This window comes from Schistocerca nitens, chromosome 6 (assembly GCF_023898315.1).
Source record: "Schistocerca nitens isolate TAMUIC-IGC-003100 chromosome 6, iqSchNite1.1, whole genome shotgun sequence".
NCBI classification, from domain to species: Eukaryota; Metazoa; Arthropoda; class Insecta; order Orthoptera; family Acrididae; genus Schistocerca; species Schistocerca nitens.
In genome coordinates this window covers 451,033,270-451,045,421 of record NC_064619.1, presented here as the reverse complement: position 1 = coordinate 451,045,421, position 12,152 = coordinate 451,033,270, and the positions used below count along the sequence as shown (strand labels likewise).

The 12,152-nt window shown below is 38.9% G+C and overlaps 1 protein-coding gene across 3 annotated transcripts in view; it reads left to right on the top strand.

Moving 5' to 3' along the window:
* LOC126262326 (uncharacterized) overlaps window positions 1-12,152 on the top strand; it is a 422,509-nt gene that overhangs the window by 371,480 nt on the left and 38,877 nt on the right. For 2 of the 3 annotated variants that reach the window (XM_049958882.1, XM_049958880.1), the window contains 2 exons: window positions 2,488-2,657; window positions 6,772-6,916. In XM_049958882.1, coding sequence (XP_049814839.1) covers window positions 2,488-2,657; window positions 6,772-6,916 — 315 coding nt within the window. The remainder of the gene's footprint in view (window positions 1-2,487; window positions 2,658-6,771; window positions 6,917-12,152) is intronic. The other variant, XM_049958881.1, reaches the window with a different exon arrangement.

Genomic DNA, 12,152 nt, shown 5'->3' with positions numbered 1-12,152 from the left:
ACAGATTGCTGCTCACCATGTGCAACAGATCATTTATGTATATAGAAAATAATAGTGATCCTATCACATGTCACCGGGACACACTTGATGATACCCTTGGATCTGATGAACACTCACTGTCGAGGACAATGTAGAGGGTTTGGTTTCTTAAGAAGTCTTCGAGCCACTCACATCTCAATTCCATATTCTCATATCTTCATTAACAGTCTGCAGAGGGCACCATATCAAATGCTTTTCAGACATCTAGGATTGTGGAATCTGCCTGTTGCCCTTCATCCATAGTTTGCAGGATATTGTGTGTGTGTGTGTGGGGGGGGGGGGGGGGGGGGACACAAACTTGAGTTTCACAATGCTTTCTAAAACCATGATGATTCACAGACAAAAGCTTTGACATCCCAAGTAAAATTTATTATATTTGAAATAAGAATATGTTCAAGAATTCTGCAGCAAACTGATGTTAGGGATACTGACTGATCTGTAATTTTGTAGGTTTGTTCTTTTATCTTTCTTATATTCAGGAGTCATGTGCTCTTCTTTCCTGTCACTTGGGACTTTGTGCTAGAAGAGACATTTGTGATAAATGCAAGCTAAGTAAGGGGCCAATGCCATAGGGTACTCGTTCTAAAACTGAACTGGGATTCCATCCAAACCTGTCTCCCTCTTCGTCTCCACCTTCCTCTCCTTTTTCTCCTCCTCCCTTTCTCCCTCCTTCTATATCTCATTTATGCTATACCCTCTGTTCTCCTTTCATATTTTTTTGTGTAGCCAATGGGTTTTCTGTTGAAAGACCTGCCCCCTTCTTGCTACTGCCTCCTTGCATACTATCCTAACCCCTCCTCACCTTCATCAGCCTAGCCAGTTGCTTTCAACAGTTGACTATTAATGATCAGTCTCACTGTGAAAATGGGTGTGTGTGTATTTGGGCTTCTGTGTGGTTGTTTGTGTGTGAATGTGTGTATGTGTGTATTTTTACTAGAAAAAAATCAGGAGCTCGAAAGCTAGTGTGAGATGTTTCTATGCTCCACACGTGAATCCACTGTAGGTGAGTGGTTGCCTTTTCATTATTTTACATATTTTTCCATCCAGGAAGTCCCATCATTGTTAAATAAAATTCTACCAGTGAAGAAAAGAATGAAACAATGGGCATGAGGCACTGTTAATGAAGGTTAAGTCCAGGAGGGTTACAGGGTGTAAGAATATGATGGACAGCAAGTTCCAACTTGTGGTATGCAGGGAAACAAGTACTTGGTGGGAGGATTAAAATTGTCTCTGTGGTATAGCAGGCACTCAGGTCCCTTAAGACATGCTGTTAGAGCATCCTTAGCAACTGGGTTCCAGGTATCCCCAAAGTGGATAGTTCTTTTGTGTCAATTCATGTGCTCAGCCAGTGTAGTGGTGATCATTCCAATCTAAAAAGTCAAGCTGTGAACACACATGAGTTGGTAAAGAAAATACGTTGGACTCATGTGTTGCTCAGCTTTTCATGTTATAGGATTTAACGCTGGTGAGGTGGAGTGGTGGGTAGGTGCAAAACAAATTGTACAGAGGTAATGATTGCAGGAGGAAAACAAGAAGGTAGGGTAATGGTCTGGAAGTGTCACATACTTTGACAGGGATGTTGTGGAGGTTAGGGGGGCATGAAAAGTGACAGTGGGTGATGTGGGAAGGATTTCAAGGAGATATGATTTCATATAGGGCTTTACTAACATAAATCATAGCCTTGTCAGAGAAATTTATTGAAGCATTTGAGGCTAGGATGACACTGGGTTATTTGTTTTGACAGATTCACTGTAATCATGTTTCTGTGCATGTGCAATCATTCATATTGAGAACACATGTATGATGAAAGTTATTGTTGAGTTACCCTTCTGATTGCACTGAATAAAGGATCACAAGTCTGGTCAACAAAATCACCATTCAGACATTTTAATTTTTCTGCTACTACTACTACTACCACCACCACCACCACCACCACCACCACCACTACTACTACTACCACTTCTACTAGAACTACATTGGCCACACAAACTGCAGGTGGTCTTTGGCCTCACCAATTAGCCTCCTCTATCTTCTTTCATCCATGTATTATTCAACAGCTTGTCCCATTGTACGCATATCCTTTCTGACCCTGTCAATCCTTCTCAGACATGGACTTCCCCTAGGTCTGTTACCTCTGATGTCTTTGTGCCCCATGTGCTCAGTGATCTGGCCTTCCTGACACATTAAGTACCCACACCGCTACAGTCTCCTCTCTTTAATCACTGCCACAAGTCCAGCGATTTGTACAACTGCTGCCGTTGAGGTTTTTCCTTTTCTTCCAGTCATTTTTCAGTTTTCTGTTGACATAATCATGAAATAAAACTAAATCAAGTACTCGAAACTGAATATCATTTTCTGTAATTCAGACACACTGTGGAATATTATTCACTCGCGAGTGTGAATTTCCTGAGACAATTTCTGAAGGATTAAAGTTGTTATTCTGTGCAGATCAATGGTGCCAAATGATGAGCCTTCGAATACAGATGCAGAGGAACCATTGGCAGAGTCTGATGACGCTGTGACTTCTTCTGTAGTGGATGAGGAGACATCAGCTCTTGCGGCTCCACCTCGGCCAGGTACAGAAAACTCTGATGGAAACTGCACGCTTCCTTGCACAGGTACTGGAGTTCTTGGTTTACTTCTCAGTGATGTCATATTAAAACACACTTGATCTTCCTTTCAGATGTTGCTTATCTATCTGTGTGTGTGTGTGTGTGTGTGTGTGTGTGTGTGTGTGTGTGTGTGTGTGTGTGTGTGTGTACTGGCATGTTTTCTATCTGAACAGAACTCTGACCATCATGAGCCAAAAATTAAAAAAAAAAAATTGTGTGTCATGCTACATTTTTAAGAGTTGTGGCCAGCATTTGAGTGATCATGAATCACAGTGCACCCTCCCCCCAAAGCTTCTGATGTCTCACTGAGCCCATGTCACTATGTGCCACTGCCATCACGAGGGTGAAAGGGGCAGCTACACACTACTAAGTAACTGTCTTTAATACAGTTACTCATCAATCTATGGTTCAACAAATCATTTGACGAAACAGTTGAAAAAATTTTAACTTTTGGAACTGAAGCCTCTATAAAATGACAAAAAAATTTAATGTGTGGATGACAACTACAAGAGGAATTATCATTCATCAATATAATAAATAATTGAAGGAAAAGCACAGAATACAAATAATGAAACAGCGAAGGGAGTGAACTGGTCAGGCTGTCCTTCATTTCACAGAAAATTCTTTATAAAGTAAACAGTAACCAATTAATGAAAAAGTGTTAAAGAGTACATAATATTGCTTGGGTTTACAAGCACTTTTATCATAACCCTGGTGATGGAGGCTTCTGGATTAATCCTCCCACACAGGTTTGGAGGAATTATGTTCCTTGTACATCTACACACATACTCTGCAAGTCACCATACTGTGTGTGGCAGAGGATACCCTGTACGACTATTACTTGTTTCCTTCCCCGTTCCACTTGCAGATAGAATGAAAGAAAATGACTATTTATCTCCATATGAGCCCTAGTTTCTCATATCTTATCTTCATAGTCCGTATGCAAAAAGTATGTTGGTGGCAATAGGATCATTCTGCTGTCAGCTTCAAATGCTGCTTCTCTAAATTTTCTCAGTAGTGTTCCTAGAAAAGAACGTGAACTTCCCTCTTGGGATTCCCACTTGAATTCCCGAATCATCTCCATAAAACTTGCATATTGTTAAAACCTACTGGTAACAAATCTAGCAGTCTGCTTCTGAATTACCTGTATGTCCTCCCCCATTTGACCTCGTGCAGATCCCAAACTCTCAAGCAGTACTCAAGAACAGGTTGCACTAGTGTCCTGTATGTGGTCTCCTTCACAGATGAACCACACTTTCCTGAAATTCTTCCAATAAACCAAACTCAACCATTTGCCTTCCCTACTGCAATGCTTACATGCTCATAACATTTCATACCACTTTGCAGTGTTACACCTGGATATTTAATCGACGTGACTGTGTCAAGCAGCTCACAACTAATGATGTATGCAAACATTTCGGGTTTGTTTTTCCTACTCATCTACATTAACTTTTAAATATTTAACCAAAAGAACTTTTATGAGTTAAATATTTAAAATTTTAGCAATATTAAACTGCTATTTGCTGATGCACTGCTTAAAATGTTTGTGCACGTCTGTTTACAATATTGCCTTTGGTTTTCTGTTTGCACATTCTTCTGATTCATTTTTTGATTTTTAACTCAATGTGCTGTCTTGGTTTTCTAATTCTTCAATATGTGTATTCACTTTTCTTGTCCTTGATAAAAATTCTGAGCTGTATGTGGAATGTAAATGCATACTTAAAACAGCACGAAGGCAATTTTTAAGTAATTAATGTTTGTCTCTTTCACGTTCTGTTTGTTTTTGCATGTGGAAATTTGGGTTACTTTGTGACTATCAGCGACATGCGTAAGTACAAAAGTAAGTTTCCCTATTTCATCACCAATGAGCAGGTAAAGAGAAGACATATTTTGTTGTTTTCCTGTGACACTTGATTTAATTTCTTTTTTTGCAAATGGTCACCCATGTGATTTAAGCATCTTAGATTTCTAATTCCCTGATGACAGAACACACACTCAGCCAACTCCCACCTTGGCATTCATTTCATTATCACAGAAATGATCAGTTGACTGCAGTGGGATATGTTGCAAGAAAACTTTTTGCATTGTGGAGAGCCTCACTGACAAAATTCCGACATCATACATTCCAAACAATGTCTGTGAAGTGTTACTGACAACCATCTCACACACCATCTGCAAATGGAATAGGAAACATGGAGGGGGGAGAGTGGTGACACTGGTACACTATGTTACCCTGGTTTGCAGAGAACACATGTAAATGTACCATGATGAAAAAGAGTGCTTCAGCTGTACGGTAAGCCTTTATTTATGATACAACTAGTTTTGCAATGTTACAGCTACATCTTCCGGGATACATCTGTGTATAAAGAAGAGTAAAATGAATAAATACCCTGTTTCGGTTAAAATATAGTTGAACTTACTTAGAGCTGTATAGGAGAAATTACGTACTCACATTCATTTCATAACTTATATCATACAATAACCAGTAGATGAGCCAACATTCTTGTCCAGTTGTGATGAAAATGTTCAGCCCTCAAGAGACTGGTTGTCAATTTAAAATATGGCAGAATGCAGAGCACATCATCCTGATTGAAATCTAGAATAAGAATAAAGTGGTAAACTATATGGATATAAAAGACAAAACAAATATGTGTAGGTGGTGCAAGCTATGTCCACATGGCAAGGTAAAAAAAAATTACATAAAGCAGAGCTTGTGTGATTGTACAATAGTTAATGAAGGTCAAGTTTATGTAAAATGCTGCTTATAAAATACACCAGCTAGTTAAAACAAAGACTGGGGAAAGGTATAATGCAAGGAACATCATTTCGATACAAGAAACTAGAATAACGATAAAGCAGTAAAACCAGATGGACTAAAAATATAAAACAAATGATGTGTAGGTGATGAAACATGTGTTTATCTGGTAAGGTAAAATAAATCTGATAAAGCAGAGCCTGCATGACCACATGACAGGTAACAGTGGTCTAGTCTAGATAAACTGCTGCTTACAGAATACACCATCATCTAAATAAAAGAAAGACCAGAGTAAGGAAAACTTGAAGTCTAATACAGACATATAAAAAGGGTAACATTGCCAAGACGCCATGAGGTCCGCAGTGACCACCTAGACGAATGAGCTGAGACCTCATGTTGTTGTGACAATGTTACCCTTTCTGTAAGTGTATACAAGGTTTTAAGTATTCCTTTCTTCAGTCCTTCTTTTATCTAGAGTATGGTGTATTTTGTTAGCAACATTTTATCTAGACTGCACCATTGTTACCTGTCACACAGTCGTACAGGCTCTGCTTTATGAGATTTATTCTACCTTGCCAGGGTGAATAGCTTTCACCACCTACACGTATAATTTTTTATCTTTTATATCCATCTGGTCTACCATTTCATTCTTATTCTAGATTCTTATCCTAGACTTCCTATATCAGAATGATGTTCCCTGCATTCTGCTCTATTTTAAATTGGACTACCAACCTCGTGATGGTGAATAATTTCATCATGACTGGAAAAAGAATGTTGGGTCATTTATCATTTGAAATAAATTACGAAATAAATTTGAGTACATAATTTTTCCTATATAGCTTCATGTACAGTTCAGCTACATTTTAACTGATATGGGATATTTATTCATTTTGCTCTTGTTTATATACAAATTTATCCATGAAGGTGTGGGTGTAGCACTGCGAAACTAGTTGGATCACAAATATTTATCGTGTAGCTGAAGTGGTCTTTTTCATCATGTTACATTTATAGAGCTGTGGATGCCCACAATACAAAGTTTGCTACTTGTAGATGTGATAGAAAAATCGTCTGTATCCTACACATTTCTTTGTCTTCTGAAACAATGAATAGATGATGGATAACATGTTGACACAGTAAGGTAAGAAGAATATTCCCTGTAGTACCTATGACATGAAGCATACATTATTGTGCAAATTCTACACTGATCGGTTGTTAATGTCAAATAACAACTGTCAGTAGGACAAGAAACTAGTTAATATGAAAATTATAGTATCCTCCAGTCAAACATTGCTATTTAATTAAACAGGGAAACTTACTTTTGTTTTAACTACACGCATGGTATTGAACTCCTTCTGTTATGCACAGGTACAATTGCAGAAAGGGAACACAAGAAATGGGAAACTGCTCCACCTTTGCCAAATAATCCATACTCGCCAGAAAACATTTCAAAACGACTCAGCAACAGAATGAAGCTCTCAAGCAGCCAGAGCAGTAGCAGTGAGGCATCTGTGTGAGTATACTATTAGTGAAGTCATAATTTTTTTGTCTGTACTTCTAATGGGTGTGTCTATGGCAATCAGAAACTAGATACTGACAATGCCTATAGTAATCTATATGTCAATATAAAATGTTCCCAGATTGTCAGAGTTTGTTGAAAGGTAGTGCAATGCCACTATGTTGCCATTGTTGTTGTGGTCTTCAGTCAAAAGACTATTTTGATGCAGCTCTCTATGCTCTCCAGTCTGTGCAAGCCTCTTCACCTCTGAATAACTACTGCAACCTACATCCATCTGAACCTGCTTACTGTATTCTTTCTACAGTTCCTTGGCCCCAACATTCCTCTCCATTACCAAATTGATATTTCCTTAATGCATCAGGATGTGTCCCACCAACTAATCCCTTCTTTTACTCAACTGGTGCCATAACTTTTTTTTTCTCTTCAATCTGATGAAGCACCTTTTCATTAGTTGCTTGATTTACCCATCTAATCTTCAGCATTCTTATGCAGCACCACTTTTAAAAGCTTCTCTGAACTGTCTATCATTAATGTCTCACTTCTGTACAAGGCTACACGGTGGACAAATAGCTTCAGAAAAGATGTCCTGAGACTTAAATTTACATTTGATGTCAACAAATTTCTCATTTTCCGAAATGTTATTGCCAGTCTGCATTTTATATTAGCACTGTTTAGACACCACCAGTTATTTCACTGCCCAAATAGCAAAACTCATCATCTGCTATTGGGGGTCTCATTTCGTAATCTACTTCTATCAGCACCACTTGATTTGATTACATTCTATTACTTTTATTTTACTTTTGTTGATGTTCATTTTGTAACCTCTTTTCAAGACACTAAGCATTTCATTCAGCTGCTGTTTCAAGTCATTGACAAAGCTCAAAATTTTTATTTCTTCTCCCTGAATTTAAATTATCCTTCCAAACTTCTCCTTGTTTCCCTTTACTGCCTGCTCAGTGCACAAATTAGATAACATTGGAGAGCGGCTACAGCTCTATCTCACTCTTTTCTCCACTACTGCTTCCCTTTCACATCCTTTAACTCCCATAACTGCACTCTGGTTTCTGTTCAAGCTGTGAATAACATTCATGTCCCTGTTCTTTAATACCCAATATCTTCAGAATTTCAAAACCTATAGTCCAGTGATCATTGTCAAAAGGTTTAACTATTGCTACTGATGCTGCAAACATAGGATTACCGTGTTTTTAACTTCTAAAATAAATTGTTGAGTACTGCCTCATATGTTCCTACATTTGTATGGAGCCTAAAATTGGTGTCAATATTGCACAACCATAACTTATTAATCTGATAGTTCGATAATACTCACATCTGTCAGCACCTGTCTTTTCAGAACTGGAAATATTGTAGTGTTCTTGAAGTCTGAATGTAAGTCGCCAGTCTCATGTATCTTGCACACTTGGTGGAATAGTTTCTGATAATCTAATGTTGCTAAAAACATGGGGAGCATTAAACTCAGCATGAAATTCTGAGAAAACAATCAGATAACCAGATGTTTTCTAATTTCATTGCTTCATTATGTGAGAAACAGGTAATTTTTGAAAATTTTCTGGCATTTACAAAACTATATTTTCATAAGTTACTGGTATTAGTGTTTTTGGATAACTTATTTCGTATCAAATCATAGTTTTGTGATTCACAGTTACTGCCAAAGAAAAGATCATCCTGAATTTCATTGTATATCAATGCAAATAAATGTGCATTTTTGAGAATTTTCAGAAGTTACCATTGTTCTTTGCATAATCTAATTTTTAGTAAATTGGCATTTGTGATTTAGTTATGATTATCACTAACATATTGTCTTACATTTAATTTTCCCTTAAAGAGACGTATATATTATCAAAATTTACTGTAAATTAACTCTATATTTTGAATTTGTTAATTACTTTAAATAACCTCAAAATGTTTTATGAAATTAATTATTTTGCCACAGGTTTTTCTGTTGTCTTAATCTTGTGTATTTGCTTCAATTCTTATAGGGAATTAGTTATTCTTTAGCTCAACACATAGAAAAGATAATCAGCAGGCTCAGTTTAAAGGTATTTGTTCACTGTCCTGTAATACATTGCACCAGCCAAAATGCAGCCCCACAGTAAATGCCGTTTTCGAACACAGGATAAGTTGGTTGATGTTTATAACCAGCTGTAAATTGCCCTGACTACTGTCAAATGATAGGCAGCTGCTTTGAATTAGTGTGTCAGAAGAGTTACCGAGGGTCATGAACCTGAGGTACCAGTACCGAAGGTACCTCAAGTACTATTCTCTCCTGTGGGTCTTGTCTCCTCTGCAGAAAGTATGGGGTCTATCATTACTCATCCACTTGACTACTAGTGTCATTTCAGCGGTAGATCTAGGTTACCTGCGTAATGTGTCCGGGGACAAGGAAGGACGAGGCAAATGCAAAAGGGTATGGGTTTATTAATCACCGTCATTTGAAACGAATGGTGAATGATGATACCCCTTAGGGAAATGACAGCAAGGGACATGAAAGGGCACCAGGAGCACTCAGTGTGTATGTCTGGGGGCCTCTTTCAGTATCTTGAAGAGGCTATTCCAACAACCCTTGAGGGAACAGGATGCAAGCAACTACAGATTGTGAAGCACGTTGGAACAAATGATGCCTGCCACCTGGGCTCCGAGGTCATACTTGGACCATTCCACAGACTGGCAGGGAAGGTTGAGAAGGCCAGCCTTGCATGTGGACTTTCAGTGAAGCTCACAATTTGCAGCATTGTCCCCAGAACTGATTGAGACCCCTTGGTTCTGAGTTGAGAGCTGAACCAGAGACTTCAGAAGTTCTGTGACAAGCTAGGCTGCAACTTCCTGGACTTGTGCCATAGGTTTGAGATCTATAGAGTGCCCCTAAATGGGTCAGGTGCACACTACACATCAGAGACTGCTGTCCAGGTAGCTGTCTGTATGTGGGGTGCGCACAAGGGTTTTTTAGATTAACCAACATTGCATCCATTCTACATAATGATATCTGTAGGAGGCCCAGAAATATTGGTGTAAGATCATAAGAAATGCTTCCTACAGGAGAGAGTTTTAATATCCTAGCGGTTAACTGTCGAAGCATTTGAAACAAGCCAGCCGGAGTGACCGAGCGGTTCTAGGCGCCTCAGTCTGGAACCACACGACCGCTACGGTCGCAGGTTTGAATCGTGCCTCGGGCATGTATGTGTGTGATGTCCTTAGGTTAGTTAGGTTTAAGTAGTTGTAAGTTCTAGGGGACTGATGACCTCAGATGTTAAGTCCCATAGTGCTCAGAGCCATTTGAACCATTTGAAACAAAGTACCAGAGTTCAAAACACTCCTGAAAATCAGTGAAGCTCACATAACATTAGGTACAAAAAGCTGGTTGAAACCTGAAATTGATAGGAATGAAATTTTTTGGGGGGGGGGGGGGGGGGGGGAAATTTGAGTGTATATTGAAAGTATAGACTAATGGGAAATGGAGGTGGCATATTTGTTGCAGTCGACGAGAAACTCAAATCCATTGAGATAGTAGAAATTGAAGCTTCATGAGAGATTGTACGGGCAAGACTCAGTGTGACGAGTGGTCATGAATTGTAATTGCATCCTTCTGTCGCACACCAGACTCATCTCCTAATGTATTCAAAAACTTTAGAGAACATCTCAGTTCACTTGTACGTAAGTTCCCCAATCATACTGTAATTATTGGTGGAGATTTTAATAATCCAACAATCAGTTGGAAAAATTACAGTTCTATTTCTGCTGGGCACGATAAGACATCCTGTGAAACTTTACTAAATCCCTTCCCTGAAAACTACCTAGAACAGATAGTTGGAAACCCCACTAAGCTGTTAATGTAGTGGATCCCACTAAGCTGTTAATGTAGTGGATGTAATGGCAACAAATAGACCTGACCTCTTTAACAATGTTCATATCACAACTGGTATCAGTGATCATGATGTGGTTGTGGCAGTAATGATTACCATAGTACAAAGGGAACCTAAAACAAACAGCAAGATATATGCTGTATTCACGAGTTGCTGGATACCGGTGCACACATCAGCAAACAGACTAGACATGATGATGATGATGATGATGATGATGATGATGATGATGATGATGATGACGCAAGGCTGGAAGACCCCCTGCAGTTGGGCCTCAAACTCACGCCGGAATCGAGCAACAGGCAGATCCAACACAACAAAAGCAAGGCAGTCTAGGGTACAACGAAGTTTGATGGACCTGTCAACAGATGAAGTACGACCACAATCCAAAACAAGACCAGAGAGAAAAACCAATATCAAAGTGAAGTTGTCAGCGAGTAGACAGTAGTACAGAGGATATAGAAAGCGAATGCTATTGGATAAAGTACACGATTACTGAGTGGTCAAGATGTGGTGGTATTCATGCCGACCATGAGGGGCACTGTTGGCCAGTGTAGTCAAGTGGTGAGATAGTGGCACACTCACTAGGTGAGTGCAATGCAATGGCGACACTGTCCTCTATTGGCCATCAAGATTCATTTGTTCTGGCAGGCATTGAACTTCTGCAGGAGCAGAAAATTAGATAAGACATCAGTGTCATATCTCAATGAAGGATTGGAAGCTTTCAGCACAGGGCAGGGAAATGTAGAGGAACTGTGGCTCAAGTTTAAAAGAATAGTCGCCCATGCATTGGATATCCCGGTCTGGCACAAATTTTCAATTTTCCGCGTTGATGCATTCGTTTAATCAGTGCCCATTAGCTGCCAATATCTGTAATTCCTTTTGTCTTAATTATCAAATTCATTATACATAAAAAATGAAAATTTTGGATTTCTCTTGTACACATTGGACACACACAAAGCTACAATCAACCGCTAACTTCCTTTGACTGTTGCAAGCCACATTTAAAACTCTGTCAGTACTGTAGGACTAACACTGCTCACTGAAAGGAGTCCAAAGTGATCTATTAAGCACATCTGTGTGGCTTTGTATGTAGAGTGCTACTGAAGATCAGAAACTACAAAATTTTAATTTGTCAGCAAGAGATATTTCATCAAAACATTCCATTACTTAGTGCAAGATTCTGTGTAGGAACATACAGGTTTGTTTAGTGTGCTGTATTAGTTACTCTCTACTTTCTTGTAATGACCACATCTTCTCTGTAGATTTCAAAATCCACATGTACCTCCTAGATTGACTACCACATCATATGAAAAATGCTGTGTTTCTTGTTTCTCTGGATGTATTTGTTGATT